Source organism: Aythya ferina, assembly GCF_964211825.1.
Source record: "Aythya ferina genome assembly, chromosome: 34".
NCBI lineage: Eukaryota > Metazoa > Chordata > Aves > Anseriformes > Anatidae > Aythya > Aythya ferina.
Window position 1 is genome coordinate 508,768 of NC_140331.1, and position 25,553 is coordinate 534,320.

The 25,553-nt window shown below is 49.3% G+C and overlaps 4 protein-coding genes across 11 annotated transcripts in view; 3 read left to right on the forward strand and 1 right to left on the reverse strand.

Annotated features, from left to right (window-relative positions):
* Positions 1 to 25,553, forward strand: part of LOC311425839 (uncharacterized protein) — a 329,482-nt gene that overhangs the window by 15,897 nt on the left and 288,032 nt on the right. The window lies entirely within an intron of this gene.
* LOC311425795 (uncharacterized protein) overlaps positions 1 to 25,553 on the forward strand; it is a gene marked incomplete at its 3' end in the record, with an annotated part of 311,807 nt that overhangs the window by 15,743 nt on the left and 270,511 nt on the right. The window lies entirely within an intron of this gene.
* Positions 7,889 to 8,815, reverse strand: LOC311425829 (olfactory receptor 14C36-like; the record flags this gene model as incomplete). Its single annotated transcript, XM_084501854.1, has 1 exon — positions 7,889 to 8,815. The coding sequence occupies one exon, from the start codon at positions 8,813 to 8,815 to the stop codon at positions 7,889 to 7,891; it is 927 nt and encodes a 308-aa protein (XP_084357980.1).
* LOC311425788 (olfactory receptor 14A16-like) lies at positions 19,247 to 20,170 on the forward strand (the record flags this gene model as incomplete). Its single annotated transcript, XM_084501801.1, has 1 exon — positions 19,247 to 20,170. The coding sequence occupies one exon, from the start codon at positions 19,247 to 19,249 to the stop codon at positions 20,168 to 20,170; it is 924 nt and encodes a 307-aa protein (XP_084357927.1).

The following is a 25,553-nucleotide window of genomic DNA, read 5'->3' on the forward strand; positions in this document are numbered from 1 at the left end:
GAACGCTCAGATAATGCAGTTATGCCCTACACTGAAAGCCTCTTCAATGCTGTACCTTTTCCTTAAAAATGTGAACATTAGTTTTATTTTCCTAGTTACTTCAGGCATTTATACCACAACTGGAAAGTGTGGGACTGTGGTACTTTTACCCGGCTGGGCAACTAAACTCCACCACAACCCCTCTCATGCCCCCTCCTCAAAGGGAAAAGGGGAATAAATATGATGAAATGGGCTTAAGGGTTGAAATAAGGAAAGGAAGGTCACTCAACTATTATTGTCATGGGCAAAACAGACTCAGCATAGGGAGATTAACGTAATTTATTGCCTATTACTAACAAGCCAGAGCAGTGAGAAACTCAAAACATACTAAAAACACCTTGCCCCTATCCACCCTCTTCTACCTCCTCCCCTTAGTGGTGCAGGGGAACGGGGGCTGCGGTCAGTCCCTGATGCTTTGTCTCTGCCGCTCCTTCACGCTCACTCTCTGCCCCTGCTCCAGCGTGGTCCCTCCCACGGGATGCCGTCCTTCCTGAACTGAGCCTGCAGGGGCTGCCCACAGGCAGCAGCTCTTCAAGAACTGCTCCCACACCACTCCGTATCACAGGGCCCATTCAGCAGCAAACTGCTCCAGAACAGGCCCCCCACTGGCGGCAGCTCCCCCCAGACCCCCTGCTTCTGTGTGGGCTCCTGTCCACAGGCTGCAGCTCCAGCCCGGGGCCTGCTCCTGTGGGGGCTCTCCATGGGCTGCAGCCTCCTGCAGGCCACATCCACCTGCTCCACCGGGGGTTCCTCCACAGGTTACTGTGTGAAGATCTGCTCCACGTGGAACCCATGGGTGCAGGGGGACAGCCTGCTCCACCAGGGGCCTCTCCACAGGCTGCAGGGGAACTGCTGCTGCCTGCCTGGAGCACCTCCTGCTGCACTGGCCTTGGGGTCTGCAGGGCTGGTTCTCACTCCTCGCTCTCCCAACAGCTGTTGTAAAGCAGGTTTCTGGTTTTATTTATTTATTTTCCCCCTTTCTTAAATACGCTCTCACAGAGGTGCAAAAAACTTTGCTTACTGGCTTAGCTATGGGCAGTGGCAGGTCCCTTTGGAGCCATCTGGAACTGGCCCTTATCTAACACGCAGCAGCTGCTGGTCTCTGCTTACAGACACCACCCCTACGGCCCCCTACTACCAAAACCTTGACACATAAACACAATACAGGAACCTGAGCATGATGTAGATTATTCAGCTTAAGTAATGGATTTTGTCCTGGTTTCAGCTACAGTAGAGAAAATTTTCTTCCTTGTAGGGGGTATGGCATCGGTTTGGATTTATGATGAAAAATGGATTTATGATTTGTGTCAATAACACACTGACGTCTTAGTTGTTGCAGAACAGTGCTTACACGGGGCAAAGGACTTTTCTGCTTCTCATGCTGGTCTGCCAGTGAGGAGGCTGGGGGTGCACAAGAAGTTGGGAGGAGATAAAACCAGAAGAGTTGATTGCAGCTGGCCAAAGGGATATTCCAGACCATTAGATGTGCTCAGGAATAAAACCTGGGGGAGTTTGCCATGTGAGCTGCCAGAGCCAGGGGACTGGCAGAGCATCAGTTTGCACTTGGTAAGCAAAAGCATTGTGCATCGCTTTCTCTCTTTCTTTTTCTCTTTCTCTTTCTTTTTCTCTTTCTCTTTTTCTTCCTCTTTTTTCTCTTTCTTTTTTTTTTTCTTTTTCTTCTTTTCTTCTTTTGTTTTGTTTTGTTTATTTGTTTTCTTATTAAACCGACTTTACTACAACTTAAAAGTTCTTAGATTTTACCGTTTTCAGTTCGCATGGTGGCACTAAGCTAACAGCTGTGTGCGGTTTGGCTGCCTGACAGGTTCAACCAACAACAAAAGAGTCCTGACCCAGCCCTCAGTCCCTACGAGACCATCTTGCAACCCTGATCTCAGCACACTGAGCTCATGGAGAAACTAGCAAAGTAGGAAGACTTTGTTGTCTATTTCCTGGACATGTTCTTGACAGGCACTTTGGAATAAGACATTATTCCACTGCATTCAAGCAGTGCCCTAAGGAGATCCTGTCTGAGCATGCTGAAATGCTGTTCTGGAGGCCAGCTGTGTCACTCAAGTGCCCACTGCACGTCCCTGTCTGTGGTCCCAGCATGGCCACACAGCAGCACTGGCACCAAGCTGCAGGAGCAGCCAGGCCTTACACCACCAGCAGGGCTCAAAAGGAGAGTGTGGCAGTGGCGAGGGAGCAGCTCTGCATGGACCCAGCACTGGTGCTCCTTGGCTGTACTGCTGGGCCAGGGCTTTTTTCCCCTTCACCTCTGCACATGAATTAGCCATGGCTTTGGGGAGAGTGGTGGAGATGGAGCCCAGGTCAATGAGGGCAAGGTTGAGGAGGAAGAAATACATGGGGGTGTGGAGGCGGTGGTCGCAGGTTATGGCGGTGAGTGTTTTCATGCTCTTGATTATAGTAATTGTAGTGTTAGCAAAGTGGACTAAAGCAGCCATAGAATCTGCACACGCCGAAGACGACCATGAAGAGGTTCCTGATAATCATTCTGACAATGACGTGGGCTGCGACACCTCAAGGACTGCCAAGGACAGCCTTCAATCCTAAGGAGAATGTCTGGGTATCTCTAGCTAGGGAACTGAATACCACCACCTTCTGTGCAAGTCTAGCCAGCCCTAGCACACCTTTTGTTACATACCTTGTACCATTAAGTGATTATAGTAATTGTAGTGTTATTATGTTTAAGTTGTGTTATGTAATGTATTCGACGTTTGATGGAAAAAACCTTCGGCCAAGTACTGCTCGTACAAAAAGAAAAAGGGGGAATTGTTGGTAATTGGCACAAAGGGCATGGACATGAGTCCATGGAACAGTTGTTCGATCTGAGCTTGTTTTAAAGCAACCAGGAGTAGGCCTCAGCAAATCCCATGGCTTGCTGTAGCTGAGCAAACCAAGCTACCAGGGTAACTATGAGAAGTTCCCATGATAGTGTTCCCACGTCGCCCAATTGAGGAATTCAGAAAAATATTGTTACCAGCAGCTGGCTTCAAGGACAAGGTCTACGTGACTGCTAATCGCAAGGGGGTTGTTTTCTTGCAGGTGGGGTTGTTTTCTTGCAGTTGTTTGTCTGAGTGCTTTCAACCAATAATCTTGTGTGAGACACTATTCGCCCCTGATAAATTTGCTATAAAAGTCAGGCTATCCGGGTAATAAAGAGAGAGCATGATCTGACCATACTGGTGTCTGTCGTGCTTTTGGCCATGCTTCCTAACAGTTTGGCAGCTGCAGAGACAGCAATTGCATGAGACGTGAGCAGGTGTAAGACCTGCTCTGCATGGTAGCTGAGCTATGAAAAGATGTTGAAAAAGTGAGGAGCATCTAGGATTCAGAGAGGGAGATAGATTGCTGGTGTCTAGCTCTGGCCTCTGTGGAACAAGAACAGGCACCAGGAATTCCCCAGCATGAACGGAATGCAGTATTCATCCCCAAGCAGACACAAGGCAGAACCTGCAAGGATGTGAATGAATGGTAACAAGTCCAGGCTTGAGGTGGCAGACAAAATCTGCCTTCGCCCATCTCTGGTAGCCCTGAGGAACAGGTATGAGTCCCTTGGAGGCTGAAAGGCAATCGATCGATGGAGAAGGCAACAATCCCTCTTCCACCAGAGATATTGCTAGGGTTGGAAAGGCCAACCCCCTGTACAGTAAAAACTGGCAGGAGAAAGAAAAGGCAGGTTTTATTCATGGGTGACTCCACAACTGGGGGAACAGAGGGTCCAATATGTAGAAGAGATCCTCCTCTAAGATCCTCCTCTAAGGGAAGTCTGCTGCCTTCCTTGGGCCCAGGTTAAGGAGAGCACAAGGAGACTTCCAAGCTTGGTTCAGCCCTCAGACTGTTATTCATTGCTGGTCCTACATCTGGGAGAAGAAGTGGCAATGCATAGTCCGAAAGCAATCAAAAGGGACTTCAAGGATTTGGGATGGATGATCAGGAACTAGGGTGCACAAAGCATCTTATCCTTCATTCTCCCCAGTACTGACAGTGACAGGAACAAAAGGATAGTGTCCATTAACACGTGGCTCTGTGGCTGGTGTCATCACCAAAATTCTGGGTTCTTTGGTAACAGAAACACTTGCATGGCACCAGGCTTGCTAGCACTGGACAGGATTCATCTTAAAGGGGGGAAGACAGTCCTTGGTCATCAGGTGGCAGGGCTAATTGATTGGGCTTTAAACTAGATTCAATGGGAGAGGGAGATAGATATCATCAGGGATGCTGGTGATAAGGTACAGGTATGACATGCTGTACCGCTCATGCTAGTTGAACACCAGAGACAGCAAAGGATGCCCAGAGCTCAGAGAGGGAACAGAGTTTAACAGGAGTTAAAGTCCCCCTCTTATGGGGGACTTTATCCACCCTGATATTTGCTGGGAAGACAATACAACTCAGAACAAATTATCCAAGAGGTTAGTGCAGAACATTGTGGGTAACTTCTTGAGTCAGGTGGTAAGTAAGCAAAAAAGGAGAAGACCTGGTGCTGGACCTGGTACTAACAAACAGAGATGGTCTAGTTGGAAATGTGAAGGTTGAGAGCAGTCTCAGCTGCAGTGATCACAAGATGTTGGAGTTCAAGATCCTGAAAGGAGGAAGAAGGGCAAAAAGTAGGACCTCAATCCTGGATTTCAAGAGAGCTAACTTTGACCTCTTCAGGGACCTAATTGGAGAAATCCCCTGGGCAAAGGTCCTAGAGGGAAAGGGGGCCCAGGAAAGTTGGCTAATATTCAAGTACCACTTCCTTCAAGTTCAGAATTGGTGCATCCCTATGAGAAAGAGGTTGAGAAAGGGAGGCAGGAGACCAGTGTGGATGGGCAAGGAGATCCTGGGTAAACAGAAGAAGAAAGTGTACGTGATGTGGAAGAAGGGACAGACCACCCAAGTGGAATATAGAAACACTGTCAGAGAATTCAGGGATGTAATGAGGAAGGCCAAGGCCTGGTTAGAATTAAATTCAGCAAGAGACATCAAGTACAAAAAGGAAGGCTTTTTCAAATAAATCAGCAGCAAAAGGAAGACTAAGAAAAATGTGGGTGTACTGCTAAATGAGGCAGGTACCTTGGTGACAGTGGATACAGAGAACACAGAATTACTGAATGCCTTCTTTGTTTCAGTTCTCACTGCTAAGGCTAGCTCCCATCCACTACCAATCCTGAAAACAAGAGAAAACCTGAAGGAAGGAAGACATTTTTACGCAATGAGATCTCCTTGGAGACTTCTTTTCTCCAAACTAAACAAGCCCAGTTCCCTCAACATTTCTTCATAGGAGAGTTGCTCCAGTCTTCTGATCAATGTTGAGCTTCTCATCCACCAAAATCCCTAGGTCCTTCTCCTCAGAGTTGCTCTTGTGGCTACCTACAGCAATGCAGAATTTGCTGGGAAATGCCCTGGGGAGGTGTGGGACTGTGAGCAGCCTGCCCCAGGCAGCAGGCTCTGGGCAGCAGCAGGACCCTGCCCTGCCCTGCCAGGGGGGCTCCTTCCACCTACAGCTTCTCCCTGCAGTGCCCTGGGCAGCTCCCCAGGCAGGCTGAGTGCTGTGCCTGGTAGGCGGCAGAGACCTTGCCCCATGAAGGGGCAAGGAATGGGTCAGCCACAACTTCTCTGGTCAGCCTGTTCCAGTGATCACCACCCCCCAAAGGAAAGAATTTCTTCCTTATATCTATTTTAAAAGTACCCTCTTTTAGTTTCAAAACATTACCCCTTCTCTTATTATGACAGTCGCTGACAAAAGGTCCCTCCCCAGCTTTTCTGTAGACCAGCTTTAGGTGCTGGAAGGCTGCTATAAGGTCTCTCCAGGCTGAAAAGAGCCATCTTTCTCAGCCTGTCTTCACTGAGAAGATGCCTCAGACTTTCAGTCATCTTTTTGGCCTCTTCTAGACTTGTTCTAATACTTCCATGTCCTTCTTGAGCTTGGGCCCCAGAGCTGAACACAGTACATGTACTCCATGTGGGGTCTCACGAGAGCAGAGTAGAGGAAAAGAATCACCTCCCTCAACATGCAGGCCAAACTTCCTTTGATGCAGCCCAGGATACGGTTGGCTTTCTAGGCTGCAAGAACATATTGTCAGCACATAGAACGACCTGGGTTGAAAATGACCTTAAAGATCATCTTATTTCAACTGCCATGCTCTGAGGAGTTCTGCCAGCCACTAGAGCAGGCTGCCCAGAGCCGCACCCAGCCTGGCCTTGAAGGTCTCCAGGGATGGGGCATCTACAACCTCTCTGGTCAACCTGTTTCAGTGCCTCACCACCCTCTGAGTGAAAAACATTCTCCTAATATCTGACCTAAATCTCTCCTGTCTTAGTTTAAAACAATTCCCCCATATCCTATCACTATCAACACTTCACTATCAAACAGACACTCCCCCTCCTGTTTATACGCTCCCTTTAAGTACTGGAAGGCTGCAATGAGATCTCCTTGGAGCCTTCTCTTCTCCAAACTAAACAAGCCCAGTTCCCTCAACATTTCTTCGTAGGATTGGTGTTCCAGCCCTGTGATCAATGTTGAGCTTCTCATCCACCAAAATCCCTAGGTCCTTCTCCTCAGAGTTGCTCTCGATCCATTCTCCACCCAGCTGGTATTTGTGCTTGGGATTGCCCCAACCCAGTTTCAGGACCTTGGCCTTGTTGAATGTCATGAGGTTCTCACAGGCCCCCCTCTCAAGGCTGTCCAGGTCCCTGTGGATGGCATCCCTTCCCTGCTGCGTGTCAACTGCACCACCCAGCTTGGTGTCTTCAGCAAACTCACTGAGACTACACTCAATCACGCAGTCCATGTCACTGATAAATTTTGTACCACCAGTGCTGTAAGCCCATTGTAGAAGGCCACCAGAGTTGACAGGCATGATCTGCCCCTAGAGAAGCCATGTTGGCTATCACCAACAGCCACCAGTTGGCTGTCACCACCAGTCCAGAAAGGCAGGGTAGCTGACATAGCAGAGAGGGCTACATGCAATGAACCTGTGCAAGGAGGGTGACAGAAGACTGAGGTCACACACCCAGAGAAATGCCAGGGCTCTGTGAGGTGCCCACATCTGAGCTGGCCTCATGCACTGTTCATACACAGGGCTGTTCAGAGACACGAGTCCCCTGCCTTGCACACACACAGGCAGTGCACTGCAGTGCTTGCAGTGTCACTCTGGCTCCTGTAGCCACTGCCAGAGGCTGGGAGGCACCTCAGCCCTGTGGCACATCACGCTGCTCTGCCGTCCTCTGAGATGCCCCAAGGCATGAGGAATGGGCACAGGGACCTCAGAGATTCAAGGAGGCACATCCCAGAGCTGCATTCAGGTCTTGCACTTTGTCCTGCAGGCCCAGCATAGCTACACAGCAGCACTAACACTAAGCTACAGGAGTAGCCAGTCCTTTCATCAGAGCTGCATTTAGGTCTTCTGGAGGCCAGATGTGTCATTCAAGTGCCCACTGCCTGTCCCTGCCTGTGGTCCCAACACAGACAAGAAGCAGCACTGGCACCAAGCTACAGGAGCAGCCAAGCCTTACACCACCAGCAGGGCTCAGAAGGAGAGGGTGGCAGTGACAAGAGAGCAGCTCTGCACAGACCCAGTGATGGTGCTTCCTGGCCTGGCTCTTTACCCTTCACCTCTGCACATGGGTACTGCCGCTGCAGACACAGAAAAGGCCTCAGAGAAAATATATAAGAAACAAAGTTATTTTATTTTGTTTAAATAGAAAACCAAAATGAAGAATATTATTTCTAAGTGAACAAAATTACTCATAAAAACAGTAAAAACAGCACAAAGGACAGGCAAGGTCTATTGTGAGTAAAGTTTTCAGTTGTTTTCGGAAGAAGGGAGGCAAGAATGTTTATTGGTTATGAAAAACACCTGGTCATCAGTTTCCACACAGCATCCTTAAGCTCTTTGTTCCTCATGCTGTAGATGAGGGGGTTCACTGCTGGAGGCACCACTGAGTACAGAACTGCCAGCACCAGATCCAGGGATGGAGAGGAGATGGAGAGGGGCTTCAGTTGGGCAAACATAATAGTGCTTATAAAGAGGGAGACCACTGCCAGTTGAGGGAGGCATGTGGAAAAGGCTTTGTGCTGTCCCTGCTGTGAGGGGATCCTCAGTACGGCCCTGAAGATCTGCACATAGGACAGCGCAATGAAAACAAAACAACCCCCAAATAGAAAAGCAGTAACCACAAGAACTTGAACTTCGCTTAGGTAGGAGTCTGAGCAGGAGAGCTTGAGGATCTGGGGGATTTCACAGAAGAACTGGTCCAGAGCATTGCCATGGCAGAGAGGCAGTGAAAATATATTGGCAGTGTGCAGCACAGCGTGGAGAACCCCACTGCCCCAGGCAGCTGCTGCCATGGTGGCACAGGCTCTGCTGCCCAGGAGGCTTCCATAGTGCAGGGGCTTGCAGATGGCAACGTAGCGGTCGTAGGCCATGATGGTGAGAAGAGATAATTCAGCTGAAATCAAAAAGACTAACAAAAAAACCTGTGCAGTGCATCCTGCATAAGAAATGGTTGTGGTGTTCCAGAGGAAATTAGCCATGGCTTTGGGGATAGAGGTGGAGATGGAGCACAGATTGAGGAGGGCAAGGTTGAGGAGGAAGAAGTACATGGGGGTGTGGAGGCAGTGGTTGTAGGCTACAGCTGTGATGATGAGGCTGTTGCCCAGGAGGGCAGCCAGGTAGATGCCCAGGAAGAGGCAGAAGTGCAGGAGCTGCAGCTCCTGTGTGTCTGCAAATGCCAGCAGGAGGAACTCAGTGATGGAGCTGCTGTTACACATTTAGTGCTTCTGGTCAAGGGAGCCTGTCCAAAAGAAGCAAAGACTGTACAAAATTTAAGGATTTCTCTGACCAAAATCCATTGCACCTCTCATAGAATACCCTACAAACACCACACTGCCTCACTGAATTCCAGGAGAGCTTTCTGCAGCTGCTTGGCTTACCTCTCGTTGGTGCTCTGAGTGTCACAACAAAGCAGGGGGCTGCGCTGTGGGCTCTGCAACAGTCAGTCTAGGTCTACAGCAAGAGGTAGAACAGAATCCAGAGTAATCTGAGTGTGGTGGTTTTACCATGCTAGGCAGCTAAACACCACAACTGCTCTCTCACTCCCCCTCCTTAGATGCGGAGGGGAAGAAGTAAAGTAAAGAACAACTCACAGGTTGAGATAAGGATAATTTAATTAAAGGAAAAAATAATAATTATTAAGGAAATATTATTATTAACTAAACAATTTAACTAAAGGAAAAAAAAGGAAAGGGGAAAAAAGAGGGGGAAAGGGAAAAAACAAAACAAAAACAAAACCAAATAGAGGCTATGTGGAAGTGCAGAGGAAAGAACTTACTCTCCACTGCCCACAAATGAGCGACGCTTGACCATGTCCTTGAAGCAGGGCCTCAACGCATGTAGCCAGCGTTCGGGCGGAGGACCGACATTTTCACGAGAGCCCACCCCTCCCCTCTTCTTCCTTTTTCCACCTTTTATTGCTGAATGTGACATCATATGGTATGGAATATCCCTTTGGTTGGTTTAGGTCAGTTGCCTTGGTGATGTTTCTTTTCTCACTTTTTTTGCCCACCCCCTAGGAGGGTTAGAGAGAGGCCCGATGCTCTGCCAGCAGTGCTCAGCAGCAGAAACAACGCTGGTGTGACAACACTGCTGTTCTAGCTACAAATGCAAAGCACAGCACTGTATGGGCTGCTGCAGGGGAAGTTAACATCCCAGCCAGACCCAGTACACTGAGAAGTCCAGTGGCCAGGAACATCTCCCTGTTTGCAGAACATGAGGAGCAGGTCTAATAATTCCCTAAGAAACAGTAAAGGTGACATTGGTACTCTTTGTATGCTGAGGTGTGTGAGGTGCCTCATACCTACAGCAATGCTCAAGGAGCCTTAGTCTTTAATATGGACGCTATTACTCCATTACCATCAGACTGCTTCAGCACATGGGCAGGAAAATAGAAGATTGTAAAATCTGCATTGCCATCAGGTAGCTCTTTCCTTGCAGTTTTGCTGGGAAATGCCCTGGGGAGGTGTGGGACTGTGAGCAGCCTGCCCCAGGCAGCAGGCTCTGGGCAGCAGCAGGACCCTGCCCTGCCCTGCCCTGCCAGGGGGGGCTCCTTCCACCTACAGCTTCTCCCTGCAGTGCCCTGGGCAGCTCCCCAGGCAGGCTGAGTGCTGTGCCTGGTAGGCGGCAGAGGCCCTGCCCCGGCACACAGCCCCTGGGGCACAGCAGGGACCCTGCTCTGCACCACAGCCCTGGGCACCCCTGCCTGCACCTCTGGCTGCACAGCCTGCAGCCAGCCCAAAGAGAAGGGAGCCCTTGATCCCTGCACACTGACCCTGCAACACACAAGCCCTGCATGACCTTCAATTCCAACACCAAGCATCCTCCTGACAGCTCCCATCAACTGAGGGATGTGGCAGCTCCGGGAGAGCCTGGCACGGTGTGCAGCAGCATTACCCTGCACCCAGAGACTTACCATGGGGAGGTGGCTGGGAAGATTTATCCCCCAGCAAGCACTCCTCTGTCTTCCTAACCCAGGCTGCCCTGAATTCTCTTCCCCTCCTCTCTCCTCCCCATGTCAGCTGCATGCAGTGCCCCCAACCCTGCTGCGCCTTGCAGATGAGCTGCTCCTGGACACAGCTGTCTCTGCAGTGCTGCCCGCTTGCCAGAAGCTCCCTCCCTCTATCCTACAAGCTGTCCCAGCTGAACAGCACAGTCATTTTACTGACCCCCTCCCCTCCCCCTGGTGGGTTTGGGTAGACCACAGGAGCCTCAGACATTGAGAGGAAATGGAAGACATTTCTCAAGTAGACAATGCAGATGCAAACACCAAAGCCTCTCACAGCATTAAGGAGTCCCACTGAGGGACATTACTGACAAAGGCTCCCCATGGACTTGTTAGAGCAGAAAAGTGCAGGCAGTGATGACGGGGAGACGAAGACCAAGTAAAGGTGGTCCTGATGCTGAGGAAACCTTGATGTGTCCCATGAAGTCCAACAGTCAAGCCCTGACCCCAGCCTCTGGGAAGGGAGATCCTGTCCCTCCAGGGCTCTTCCTGGGTTGGTGCAAAGTGGGTAAGGGCAATGCCAAGCACAAGGCTACAGGAGGACATCTCCTAGGCTCCTGGAGGGGAATGAGGAAGCACTGAGACCCGGTTGTTGTAAAGATGAGGTGTCTCCTCATAGGCATCACTGACAAATACAACAGTCAGAGATCAGTAGACAAAGATGTTCCCTCTGTTGGGGACATTCAGCCTTGCAAAAGAATCCTGACCATAACCACCACAGGTTGTCCATGTCTGCATCTGTTTCCCTTCAGGACTTAGGCATCCACACTGCTTCCCCACCTTTTTCTCTCTTGATCGCCTTCCTGCCTTGACTGATGTTTCTCTGTCCACTCTCAGTAATCCATGAAACATAAAGCCATAGGCTGATCTAGACACCCTCTGGGTGAACTCTTGCACCACAGCTCTGCTCTTCGAGTAACATTTCACCTCAGCCCCAATCTCACCACCCCCAAAACTGAATTTTGTGATGTTCTTTCTTTCTCATGCTCTTTTCTACAGAGGAAAAACTGCACCATCACTGCACCAAAGAAGCCCAGGTCACTCAGTCTGGGCCACACTGCTCCAGAAATAGCCAGAGCAGCACTGAGTCGAGGGGGACGATAACTCAGGTGGTCTGGTTGGCCCCTGCTGCCCCTAATGCAGCCCCATGAGGAGCTGGCCTTACTCCCTGTCAGCATATCCCACTGGCTCCTATGGTGACCTTCTAGCACCCAAGCCCTTCTCCTCAGGATCTCTCCTCAGCTGCTCGGGTCCAACTCTGCCCTGATGGATGCAGGCTTTCTGCCCCACATGCAGCACTTGACACATCTCCTTGCCATCTTCAGGAGGTTTCTGTTGGCTGAATGCTGGAGATTCCCAAGGTTCCCCCTGCCCTGGAGCTCCTCAGCAGGCCCAAGTCAGCTCACCTCAAGTCCTCCGCTTTGCCTTCTTCCCCTCTCTCAGCAACCTCAACTCTGCCTTCTCACCTCTTTCAAATCCCTGAGCACTTCATGTTGAGTTCTAAGGATGAAGTCCTGCGGGTCACCTCACCTCACCAGCTCCTCAGTCACCCATGTCAGCAAGATGGTCTCAAGGAGCTCCAAACCCTCCTGGAGGGTTTGTGTAAGGGTAAGCAGAAGCAGAGGGTCTGCTCCTTCCAGGGTATCTAGTCAAGGATACATGTCTGATGAGGAGAGTTTGAGGGAGCTGGGGTTGTTTAGCCAGGAGAAAAGGAGGCTCAGGGGAGACCCTATCACTCTCCAGAACTCCCTCTTAAGAGGTTGTAGCAGGGTGGGGATCGGTCTTTCTACCTGTCCTGGTTTCAGGTAGGACAGAGTTAATTTTCCTCCTAGTAGCTGGTAGGGCACTACATGTATGTTTTGGATTAGGATGACAAGAGTGCTGATAACACCACGATGTTTTAATTGTTGCAGAGCAGTGCTTACACTGCTCTGACGTCTCAGCTTCTTGCTCTGTCCTGCCAATGGGCAGGCTGGGGGTGCAGCAGGAGCTGGGAGGGAACAGACCCAGGACAGCTGACCCCAACTAGCCAAAGGGGTATTCAATACCATCTGACATCATGCTAAACAATATATAGGGGTGGCTAGCCGGGGGGGAGGGGGGGGGAAGGCCGGACTGCTCAGGGATAGGCTGGGCATCGGTCAGTGGGTGGTGAGCAATTGCATTGTGCCTCACTTGTTTCATACACCTCAGGGTGCCTGGGAATATTCTTCGCTTCTCCTAAGGAATGCTTGCGTCCTTAAAAGGTTCGTTTTTGTGTGCCCTGCAATGATGCTTCCAGGCTCCAGAGAGGTCCAAATGTTTCCATTGTAACTCCAAAGGAAGTCCCTTTGGGAGAAACTGTGTAGCTGCAGAGAGAGGCTTGAGTGCTGTGCAGATATGCTTGGTTCCTCCAGAAGGATATTTCTGTTCCCTAGGGAGATGCTTGTTTTTCCAAGAGAGATGATTTGATGGAAAGTGTTTTGGCTGCTGAAAGGAGATTCTTTTGTTCCCCAAGGATACTATGGAGATGCCTGGGTTAAACAAAGAAGATCTTTGTGTTTCCTGAAATATGGACTGTATGGGTACTCAGTGGAGATGCCAGGGTAAACTCAGGAAGATGCTTGGATTCCCAAATGATCTCCTTGGTTGCCCCAGGAAGATTCCAGGATGCTCCAGGGTGGTTCTTGGATAACCTGGGAAGAGCCTCATGTGTCCAGAGAAATCCTTGTCTCCTCCAAGGTTCTGCAGGACTGATGCAGGGAGCATGCCCTGAGGACATGCTTTGGAGCTCCAAAGGAATGCTTGGCTTCCTGGGAATGATGCTTGGGAGATCCTTCAGTGGTTCAGAAAGATGCTGGGGTTCCCAGGGGACACTTGAAGTTGCCCCAGGGAGGTGCACCCAAGATTCTCCCTTGACAAACCATGGGGAGATGTCTGAGATCATCAGGAGGTGCTTGGTTTTCCTGGGGATATGCTTAAATGTCCAAAGAGGTGCTTGTGTTCCCCCAGAGGTGCTAGGGTGCTCCAGAGCAGGAGCCTGGGTATTAAAGCTTGAGTGCTCCATGGAGATCCTTGTGTGTCCAGGGATGCTGCAAGGAGCTGCTTGGCTGCTCCAGGTTGGTGCCTCTTTTCCCTGGAGGTGCTGGGGTGCCCTGAATCTTGTGGTGGTCCAGTGAGTCCATTTGTTCCTCAGTAAAGCTGCTTGCATTCTCTGGGGAAATGATTGAGAGGTATTTGGGTGTTTGAAGGATGTACTTTGGTGCCCTGAGGAGATGCTTAAGTGCTCTTTCTAGGTTCCTTACTTTTCTAAACAACCCTTTAGTGATCTGGGACAATTTTTCAGTGCATCTGGTGTGCAATGCTTGAGTGTTAATAGAAGATGCATGGGTCCCCCAGGAAAATGCTCATGTCACCTGGGGAGATGCCTGGGTGCCCAATGGACATACTTGAATGACCTAAGGACATATTTTTTGATGCTCTGGGGGGAGCTTTAGAGCTTTAGGAAGGTTTAGGGATGCCCTGGATTGATGCCGGTTTGCCCTGGGGAGATCCTGGGATGTCCAGGAAGATGCTTGGGTGACCAGGGAGGTTCTTGACTGCCAGATTGGTGTTGGTTGATATCCAGGAAAATAACTGGGTAAATCAACAGAGATGCCTGTGTGCTCCCAGGAAGGTGCTTGGGTGCCCTGGGTACACATTGGTGTCTCCATCAATGTGCATTGCTTGTACACCCTGGGGAAAAGCTCAGGTGATGTAAAGAGGTGTTCATGTGCCTTAGGGAGATGCTTGGGTGCCATGAATGGTGCTGCAGGAAGATGCTTGTATTCTCAGGTGAGATTTTAGCTTTCCCCAGGGAGATGCTTGGCTTCTCCAGAGAGGTGCCTGAATGCTCCCTGTAAAAAATTGGGTGCTTTGGAGAGGAGCCCGGGGTCCTCCTAGTATGATAGAAGGATTAGTACTTTTTTTTTTATTATTACCAAGGGGGAGCTTCGGTGCCAAGGGAGGTGCTTACCATGTCCAGTGAGATGCTTGTGTGCCCCAGATGGTGTTTTGGAGCCCTGGGGAGATTCTTGGGTTCTCCACTCAGATGTAGGAGTGCAGTGGGGAGATTCTTGGGTGCTCCGGTGAGGTGCTTGGGTTTCCAGGCAGGTGCTTCTGTGCTGCAGGGAGATGCTTGGGTGACCTAGGAAGAATTTGGATGCTCCAGAGAGGTGTTTGTGTGCTTCAGGGCTATGCTTATGCACCCTGGGGAGAATCTCATATGGCCTGGGAATATCCCTGGCTCTCTAGGAAAATGCTCACTTCCCCTGGGGAGACTTGGATGCCCCAGGAGATGGTTGGGTACTGCAGAGAGCAGTCTATATTCTCCAGGGAGGTGCTGGAGTGCTCCAAGTCTGCTGTTGAATTCCTTAGAGAGCTGTTTGGTTACCCCTGTGAGATGCTTATGTGACCCTGGATGTAATTGTGATGCACAAGCAGGTGATTGTGGTGCCAAGGGAGGTGCTTGGGTGCCCCTGGAGGTGCTTAGATAGCATGGGAAAATGCTTACATACCCCAAGAAACTCCTTGGGTCCTCCAAGAAGGTGGTTGGATTCCCCAGGGAGATGCTTGTGTACCCAGGAAGATGTTTGGCTGACCAAGGGCAATGTATGGTTTCCCCAGAGAGGTGCTTCATTGCTGGAGGGACATTCCTGGGTGCTTGAAATATACTCTTGGGTGACCTAGGCAGATTCTTTGGCACCCATGGACATGCTTGTGTGTCCAAGGAGGTGCTTGGGTATATCAAGGAGATGCATGGGTTATGCAGGAAGATTTGTGCCCTCTGGAAGATATGCTCAGCGGGTACTAAATGGAGATGCAATGGAATGCTTGGGTTCTTTGGAATCATGTCTGGGATGGCCCTTTGGTGGTTTGGAAAGATGCTGGGACTCCCAGGAGATATTTGAGGGTGCCCCAGGGCAGTGCATTCAAGATCCTCCCCAGAAAACAAATCATTGCCATCACACCCTTAGGCACACATGAATGTCCCAAGGGTAACCCGGCTTCTCCCTGCAGCACACAGGCATCTCCATGGAGCACCCAAGCATCTCCCCAGATCACAAACCCATCTTATTAGGAGGACCCAAGCACATCCTGAAAGCACAAGATTGTTTCCAATGAGACTTCAGGCACCTCCCCGGAGAAGTCAAGCACCTCCATAGGGAAATCGAAAATGACCCCTGGGAATAGAAGCATCTTCCAGGAGCACCCTCTATGGCACCAAAGCATCTCCCCAGGGCACATAAGCACCTCTTTAAATTACTGAGATTTTCCCCAGGACAGATAACCATTGTGTTAGAGTAGATGAGCATCTCCCCAGGATACCTACCCACTAACTTATACCTGTCAGGGTGCTTAAGCATATCTCCGAGGCACACAAACAACTCCTTTGAGCACCAAAAATTCTCCCCCAGGCACCCAAGCATCTCTTTGCAGCATAGAAGCACCTGCCTGAAACACACAAACACCTTATTGGAGTAGCCAAGAATCTCCCCACAGTTCATCTGACTAGAGAACCCAAGCACCTCCCCAGGGCTCCAAAACACCATCTGAGACACACAAGCATCTCATTGGAGATGGGAAATGCTTCCCTTGGCACCATAGTGCTTCGGTGGTTGCAAAAATACCTGCCAGGGTCTTTCAAGCATGTCCTTGTGGGCACCCAGGCATCTCTCCAGGGGACACAAACACTAACCGGCTAGATCCAAGCATCTTCCCACAGCATTCCAGCATCTCGCTGGAGCCAAGCATCACACAGAAAACACCCAACTATCTCCCTAGAGCACCCAAAATCCTCCCTGGAGAAACAAAGCTTTATCCTAGATCAAACAAACATCTTCCTTGGGCTCAAAAGAACATTTCCTAGGGTAACCAAGTGTCCCCAAGTAGCACTCAAGCATTTCTCTGCAGCAACCAAGAAAATCCAGTATCACCAAGCTATCTTGGCAAACCTTCATGGAGCAAGATAGCTTCTGCTGAGGCAGCCAGGCGTCTCAGTGGAGCACACAAGTGTCTTCTCCATGCACATTTTTCTGGACCAGTCAGGGATCTCCCCAGGGCACTTAGGCATCACCCCAGGGTGCCTAAAAATCTCCTTTGGAAAGAAGGCAGCATGTACATATAAGCAGCCAATAGGAAGCAAGGCCGGCACTTTACATGCCTTAGGGGCAGTGGGGGCCACCCAGACCACTTGAGGTGTCGTTCCCCTTGATTCAACTCTGCTGTTGCTACCTTGGGAACAGTATGTCCCAAGGTATGGCTCCAGGTTTTGCAGGAGTGTGAAGGAACTGGAGAGTGTGGAGGGGAGGTCTGCCAAGAGAGGCTTCAGGGCTTGAAGAGCACGACCTGTGTGAGGGGGCTGCGGGACCCGGGTTCCTTTGGCCCTGTGGCATTGAGGCTCCAGGCAGTAGAGAAGTATGCAGAGACTGCTTAATGTGTGGTTTCAGAGGTGTGGGTGCTTTTCCTCCTAGTAGGAAAGAGAATGAGAAAGGAAGAAAGGAAGAAAGGAAGAAAGGAAGAAAGGAAGGAAGGAAGGAAGGAAGGAAGGAAGGAAGGAAGGAAGGAAGGAAGGAAGGAAGGAAGGAAGGAAGGAAGGAAGGAAGGAAGGAAGGAAGGAAGGAAGGAAGGAAGGAAGGAAGGAAGGAAGGAAGGAAGGAAGGAAGGAAGGAAGGAAGGAAGGAAGGAAGGAAGGAAGGAAGGAAGGAAGGAAGGAAGGATATCACAAAATGCAGCTTCAGGCAGTGAGATTGGGGCTGACTAGAAAGGTTTATTGAAGGACGGAACTGTGGTACAAGAGGTCACTTTGTGGTTTATGGTATACTGAGGGCAGATGGAGGGACATCAGTCAAGGCAGGAAGGTGCTCAGGTGAGAGCAAGGTGGGGATTCACAGTGGGTGTCTAAGGCCAGCACGGAAACAGGCGCAAACTTGGGACAGCACAGGTCATGCTGTGGTGGTTTTGGTCAAGGTTCTTTTGCAAGGCTGAAAGCCCCCAACAGAGCCAACAGCTTTGTTTGCTGGTCTCTGGCTCTTTTCTCTTTCACTGATGCCTATGAGGAGACACCTTATCCTTACAGCAATAGGGTCTCATTGCCTCCTCATCCCCCTCCAGGAGCCTAGGAGATGCCCTCCTGTAGCCTTGAACTTGGTATTGCCCATCCCCACACTGAACTGACCCAGGAAGAGCCCTAATCTGCACTGGAGGGACAGGATCTCTCTTCCCAGAGGCTGGGGTCAGGGCCTGACTGTTGGCGTATTTTTGAAACAGCAAGGAGGCCATGACTTGCTTCAGCTGAGCAAACCAAGCTACCAGGACGACTATGAGGAGTTCCCATGACGATGTTCCCTTACCGCCCAATTGAGGAATTAAAAATATTGTTGCCAGCAGCTGGCTTCGAGGACAAGACCTACGTGACTGCTAATCGCAAGGGGATTGTTTTCTTGCAGGTGGGGTTGTTTTCTTGCAGTTGTTTGTCTGAGTGCTTTCAACCAATAATCTTGTGTGAGACACTATTCGCCCCTGATAAATTTGCTATAAAAGTCAGGCTATCCGGGTAATAAAGAGAGAGCATGATCTGACCATACTGGTGTCTGTCATGTTTTCAGCCATTCTTTCTGCAACACCTGACTATTGGATTTCATGGGACACATCAAGATTTCTTCAGCATCAGGGCCACCTTTACTTCACCTTTACCTCCCCATCATCACTGCCTGTGTACTTCTGCTCTAATGAGTCCATGGGGAGCTTTTGTCAGTAATGTCAGTGGGACACATTAACATTGCAAGAAACTTTGGAGTTTGCATCAGACGTGGACCACTTGAGAAAATTATTCCATTTCCTCTCAGTGCCTGAGGCTGATGGGCTCTGTCCAAATCCATGGGGCAGGAAGTGTGTGTGTGTGTGGCGAGGGGTGGGGGGCGTGGGGGGGGCGGGAGTATTCAATAAAATGCCTTGGGCTAGGCTGAGCTGGGCTAGCTGAGCTGGGCTAGCTGAGCTGGGACAGCTCGTGGGATGGAGGGAGGGAACTCCTGGCAAGTAGGCAGCACTGCAGAAACAGAGGTAAGTGTAAGACAAAAACTACATGACAGCAATGCATTTTCTGCAGTCTCTGCTTTTATTTTACAGATCTCATGGTGAGGCAGGGAATGTTAATGTAGTAAAAGTATTTTTATTAGAGACTAAGGCTCCTCGAGCATTGCTGCAGTTCTGTGAGGCACCTAAGAAAATCCCTAAACTCTCCTCAGCGTGCAGACAGTACCAACATTACCTTTGCTGTTTCTGGGGAGATTATTTGACCTTCTCCTCATGACCTGAAAACAGGGAAATGTCCCTGGCCAATGGACTTCTCAGATCACTCCAGGTTCCCTTCTACTTATTGCTGTAGACCAGTACTGACTGCTGCAGAGCCCACAGCACAGCCCCCTGCTTGTTATGGCACCCTCAGAGCACAAACCAGAGGAAAGACAAGGACCAGCAGAATGCTCTTCCTGAAATTAATGAGGCAGAGAATATTGTGCGGGAGGGTGTTCTATGAAACTTGCAATGCGTTTTGGTCAGCAAAGTCCTTAAATACTGCACTGTCTTTTTTTTTTTTCTCTTTGTCACGCTCCCTTGCCCAGAGTAAATGTGTAACAGCAGCTCCATCACTGAGTTCCTCCTGCTGGCTTTCGCAGACACGCGGGAGCTGCAGCTCCTGCACTTCACACTCTTCCTGGGCATCTACCTGGCTGCCCTCCTGGGCAACGGCCTCATCCTCACCGCCGTAACCTGCGACCACCGCCTCCACACCCCCATGTATTTCTTCCTCCTCAACCTTGCCCTCATTGACCTGGGCTCCATCTCCACCACTCTCCCCAAAGCCATGGCTAATTCCCTCTGGGGCACCAGGGCCATTTCCTACTGGGGATGTGCTGCACAGATCTTTCTGCTTCTCTTGTTATTTTCAGCAGAGTTTTCCCTTCTCACCATCATGGCCTACGATCGCTACGTTGCCATCTGCAAGCCCTTGCACTATGGGAGCCTCTTGGGCAGCAGAGCCTGTGCCACCATGGCAGCAGCTGCCTGGGGCAGTGGCTTTCTCAATGCTTTCCTGCACACTGCCAATATATTTTCACTGCCTCTCTGCCATGGCAATGCTGTGGACCAGTTCTTCTGCGAAATCCCCCAGATCCTCAAGCTCTCCCAGTCAGACTTCTACTTAAGGGAAGCTGTTATGGTTGTAGTAACTGCTTTTCTATTGTTGGGGTGCTTTATTTTCATTGTGCTGTCCTATGTGCAGATCTTCAGGGCTGTCCTGAAGATCCCCTCGCAGCAGGGGCAGCACAAAGCCTTCTCCATGTGTCTCCCTCACCTGGCTGTTGTCTCCCTGTTTATCAGCACTGTTTTGTTTGCCCACCTGAAGCCCCCCTCCATCTCCTCTCCATCCCTGGACCTGGTGGTGGCAATTCTGTACTCGATTGTGCCTCCAGCAATGAATCCTTTCATCTACAGCATGAGGAACAAAGAGCTTAAGGATGCTGTGTGGAAATTGATGACCAGGTGTATTTAATACATAACAGAGTTCTTTCTTTGTTCTGCAAATCACTCAAAATGTTATGCACGGTATGCCAAGTCTGTCTTATGTTGTTGAGTTGTTACTTTTTGTTTTTCAGTTTTATTCTTACAAAAGCTGTCCACAAAGAAATGCCATTTTTCATTTTGCTTTTCTATTTAAACCAATTAAATTTATTTTTATTTATTTTTATTTATTTATTTATTTTTTTTAATATACCTCTACTGAAATATTTTCTGTGTCTCCTGGGGTGCCCATGTGCAGAGGTGAAGGGGAAAAAAGCCCTGGCCCAGCAGTACAGCCAAGGAGCACCAGTGCTGGGTCCATGCAGAGCTGCTCCCTCGCCACTGCCACACTCTCCTTTTGAGCCCTGCTGGTGGTGTAAGGCCTGGCTGCTCCTGCAGCTTGGTGCCAGTGCTGCTGTGTGGCCATGCTGGGACCACAGACAGGGACGTGCAGTGGGCACTTGAGTGACACAGCTGGCCTCCAGAACAGCATTTCAGCATGCTCAGACAGGATCTCCTTAGGGCACTGCTTGAATGCAGTGGAATAATGTCTTATTCCAAAGTGCCTGTCAAGAACATGTCCAGGAAATAGACAACAAAGTCTTCCTACTTTGCTAGTTTCTCCATGAGCTCAGTGTGCTGAGATCAGGGTTGCAAGATGGTCTCGTAGGGACTGAGGGCTGGGTCAGGACTCTTTTGTTGTTGGTTGAACCTGTCAGGCAGCTAAACCGCACACAGCTGTTAGCTTAGTGCCACCATGCGAACTGAAAACGGTAAAATCTAAGAACTTTTAAGTTGTAGTAAAGTTGGTTTAATAAGAAAACAAATAAACAAAACAAAACAAAAGAAGAAAAGAAGAAAAAGAAAAAAAAAAAGAAAGAGAAAAAAGAGGAAGAAAAAGAGAAAGAGAAAAAGAAAGAGAAAGAGAAAAAGAAAGAGAGAAAGCGATGCACAATGCTTTTGCTTACCAAGTGCAAACTGATGCTCTGCCAGTCCCCTGGCTCTGGCAGCTCACATGGCAAACTCCCCCAGGTTTTATTCCTGAGCACATCTAATGGTCTGGAATATCCCTTTGGCCAGCTGCAATCAACTCTTCTGGTTTTATCTCCTCCCAACTTCTTGTGCACCCCCAGCCTCCTCACTGGCAGACCAGCATGAGAAGCAGAAAAGTCCTTTGCCCCGTGTAAGCACTGTTCTGCAACAACTAAGACGTCAGTGTGTTATTGACACAAATCATAAATCCATTTTTCATCATAAATCCAAACCGATGCCATACCCACTACAAGGAAGAAAATTTTCTCTACTGTAGCTGAAACCAGGACAAAATCCATTACTTAAGCTGAATAATCTACATCATGCTCAGGTTCCTGTATTGTGTTTATGTGTCAAGGTTTTGGTAGTAGGGGGCCGTAGGGGTGGTGTCTGTAAGCAGAGACCAGCAGCTGCTGCGTGTTAGATAAGGGCCAGTTCCAGATGGCTCCAAAGGGACCTGCCACTGCCCATAGCTAAGCCAGTAAGCAAAGTTTTTTGCACCTCTGTGAGAGCGTATTTAAGAAAGGGGGAAAATAAATAAATAAAACCAGAAACCTGCTTTACAACAGCTGTTGGGAGAGCGAGGAGTGAGAACCAGCCCTGCAGACCCCAAGGCCAGTGCAGCAGAAGGTGCTCCAGGCAGGCAGCAGCAGTTCCCCTGCAGCCTGTGGAGAGGCCCCTGGCGGAGCAGGCTGTCCCCCTGCACCCATGGGTTCCACGTGGAGCAGATCTTCACACAGTAACCTGTGGAGGAACCCCTGGTGGAGCAGGTGGATGTGGCCTGCAGGAGGCTGCAGCCCATGGAGAGCCCCCACAGGAGCAGGCCCCGGGCTGGAGCTGCAGCCTGTGGACAGGAGCCCACACAGAAGCAGGGGGTCTGGGGGGAGCTGCCGCCAGTGGGGGGCCTGTTCTGGAGCAGTTTGCTGCTGAATGGGCCCTGTGATACGGAGTGGTGTGGGAGCAGTTCTTGAAGAGCTGCTGCCTGTGGGCAGCCCCTGCAGGCTCACTTCAGGAAGGACGGCATCCCGTGGGAGGGACCACGCTGGAGCAGGGGCAGAGAGTGAGCGTGAAGGAGCAGCAGAGACAAAGCATCAGGGACTGACCGCAGCCCCCGTTCCCCTGCACCGCTAAGGGGAGGAGGTAGAAGAGGGTGGATAGGGGCAAGGTGTTTTTAGTATGTTTTGAGTTTCTCACTGCTCTGGCTTGTTAGTAATAGGCAATAAATTACGTTAATCTCCCTATGCTGAGTCTGTTTTGCCCATGACAATAATAGTTGAGTGACCTCCCTTTCCTTATTTCAACCCTTAAGCCCATTTCATCATATTTATTCCCCTTTTCCCTTTGAGGAGGGGGCATGAGAGGGGTTGTGGTGGAGTTTAGTTGCCCAGCTGGGTAAAAGTACCACAGTCCCACACTTCCCAGTACATCCCAATTAATCACCACCACCTTTCCTGTCCTTTGATATAGCACATGTATGTAACATACTAAGTCTATGGGCCATCCTTCTGAAAGGTCTGTTCAGTTTGTTTAGTTCGTGAGTTTGGGCTCCATCTGTCATAATGGTCTTTCAGGATGGGAGAAAGTGGTGTTGGAGTGTTGCCTGATGGAGCCAGGTCTGGTTCCATCACCATTGCCCTTGCCCAGTTCCATCAAGATTAATTCTTCATTAGTCTGGGTAACTCCTCCTGTAATTCCATTAACACCATAGCGATGACACACAGCATGATATAGCAATTGTCAACATACAGTTCAAATCAGGGGCTGTTCCCTCTGTGAATACAGTCCCTTTGAGGTGCACCGGGGACATCTCCATCTTCCTACATTATTCACCAAGAGCACCCAGGGCCTTGAGTGAAAGCAATCCCATGGATGGCCTGAGCCAGGGATAACACAGACTGTTTACCCGAACATATTTTTTATGTACACTGTATGGACATCATGCCCTTCTAAGAGTCTGATCCTTCTAAGAGCCGCTCCCCGCAGAAAAGGTCACAGCATTACAAGAACTTGTTCAGGAGCAATTGAAAGCAGGGCACATAGTCCCAACCACCAGTCCACGGAACTCGCCCGTGTTCGTAATTAAAAAGAAGAGTGGGAAATTGAGATTACTACTTGACTTAAGAAAAATAAATGAGGTGATGGAAGAAATGTGATCTCTCCAACCAGGTTTGCCTTCTCCCACCATGATTCCACGTAACTGGAATATTATTATTGTTGACCTCAAGGACTGTTTTTTTACCATTCTGCTCCACCCTAAGGATGCACCGTGATTTGGATTTTTGGTACCAAAAATAAACAAAAGCGAACCTATGGATAGATATAACTGGACTGTTCTTCCACAAGGGATGAAGAATTCTCCAACCATATGCCAAACGTACGTTGCTAAAGCCCTAGCCCCTATTAGAAAACAATATCCCAAGACCTGTATTTATCATTACATGGATGATATAGCATCCATGGATGATAGCATCGTCTACAGAATCATTAACCCATGAAATAGTTCAGAGGCTGAGACAAGAACTGCAAACATGGGGGTTGCGGATAGCCCCCGAGAAAATCCAAGTAGAGGCACCGTGGAAATACCTGGGCTGGAAAATCTTACAACAAACCATTCAACCCCAAGCATTACCATAGCACAAGAAGTTAAGACATTGAATGATCTACAGAAGCTCATTGGTAATATTAATTGGATACAAAACTATTGAGGAATTAATAATCAAGTATTATCCCCATTGTTTGATCTCCTGAAAGGTGACAATGATATCAACGCGCCTCAGCAACTGACAAAGGAAGCAAAGACAGCACTGAGTCACATAGAAGGAGAACTCATGAAGCAGCAATGTCACCGATGAGCAGAAGGATTGCCTATTCAACTTTATTTGTGTAACCAGGACCTGCAACCCCTAGCTCTTATAGCGCAATGGGATCCAAATGCCCCCGATCCATTACTCTTGTTGGAATGGGTATTTCTGCCACACCAACCCACAAAGACACTAGTGACAAGCGTGGAGATGTTTGCAGCCTTAATAAAAAGAGGCAGGGAAAGAATTGTGAAAATAGCCGGAATTGAGCCTGAAACCGTTGTAATACCCATTGTGAAGGAATATCTTGATTGGTGCCTGCAAAACAGCCTGGAAATGCAGCTGGATCTCATGGGCTTTACTGGACGAGTGGACATACACCTCCCCTCTCACAAATTGATCACATTTTATAATAATATAAGAATTGAACCAAAGCCACTATATCAATGGCAACCAGTACAAGGCCAAACTGTTTTTACTGATGGGTCAGGAAAGACAGGGAAAGCGGTTGTTACGTGGGAGAAAATTGGACAATGGCAGCACATGATCAATTTGGTACAGGGCTCCCCCCAGATCATAGAACTACATGCTATTATCATGGCCTTTAAAAATTGGTCCAATGAACCACTAAACATTGTGGCGGATTTGCAATATGCTGTAGGAGTAGTACAACGAATAGAAAGGGCACAAATACACCACATTCAGAATGAGATGCTGTTTTTAAAATTTAAAGAGCTCCTATTCCTTGTTGAGCGACGTTTGTACCCGTATTGTGTGATATGTTTGCAGTCATACTGTGCTACCAGGCATTTTCACTGAGGGCAACTCTCGAGCCGATCTTTTAACCAATTTGGCCATACAACCCCCAGTCCCTAATAAACTACTTCAAGCTCGCACCTTGTTGCATTAAGGGGTGTAGCTGATTAACCATTATGGGCCCAGTCGGATTCAGGGTACTGAACTATCACAATCACAGATTTCACCAATAACGCATTAACCGTTAGGGGTCCAGTTGGATTCACCAATAACACATTAACCGTTAGGGGTCCAGTCGGATTCATCAATAATGCATCAACAATTAGGGGCCCAGTCAGCTATTCACCAATAACGCATTAACCATTAGGGGTCTGGCTGGATTCAGAACACTGAACTATCATGGTCACGGATTCACCAATAACGTATAACCACCCTTACCCTAGTTGCACTTAATGAGAGCTATAACAATGCAATCAAGTGTGATTTATTACAGCAACAGATAATCAGGTTCTTTGGATTGCCAGCAATAGTGACTGTCTGCAAAAGCAAGCTAGCATGCATGAAATACACAGGTGTTACAGGTACGCAGCCTAGAAATTAGTGCATTAAAAGAATCAAAGACTCTAGAAAAATTTATAACCAAGTGTTCAAATCTCACCCAAAGGCGTCCAAATGGGGGGGGGGGGGGGGGGGGGGGGGGAAGAGAGGCTCAGCCCATCAACTGGTCCCAGGAGTCAGGGGGTCCTAAGGATGTTGTATTCCCTCAGGATGGTATCTCCCCTGACA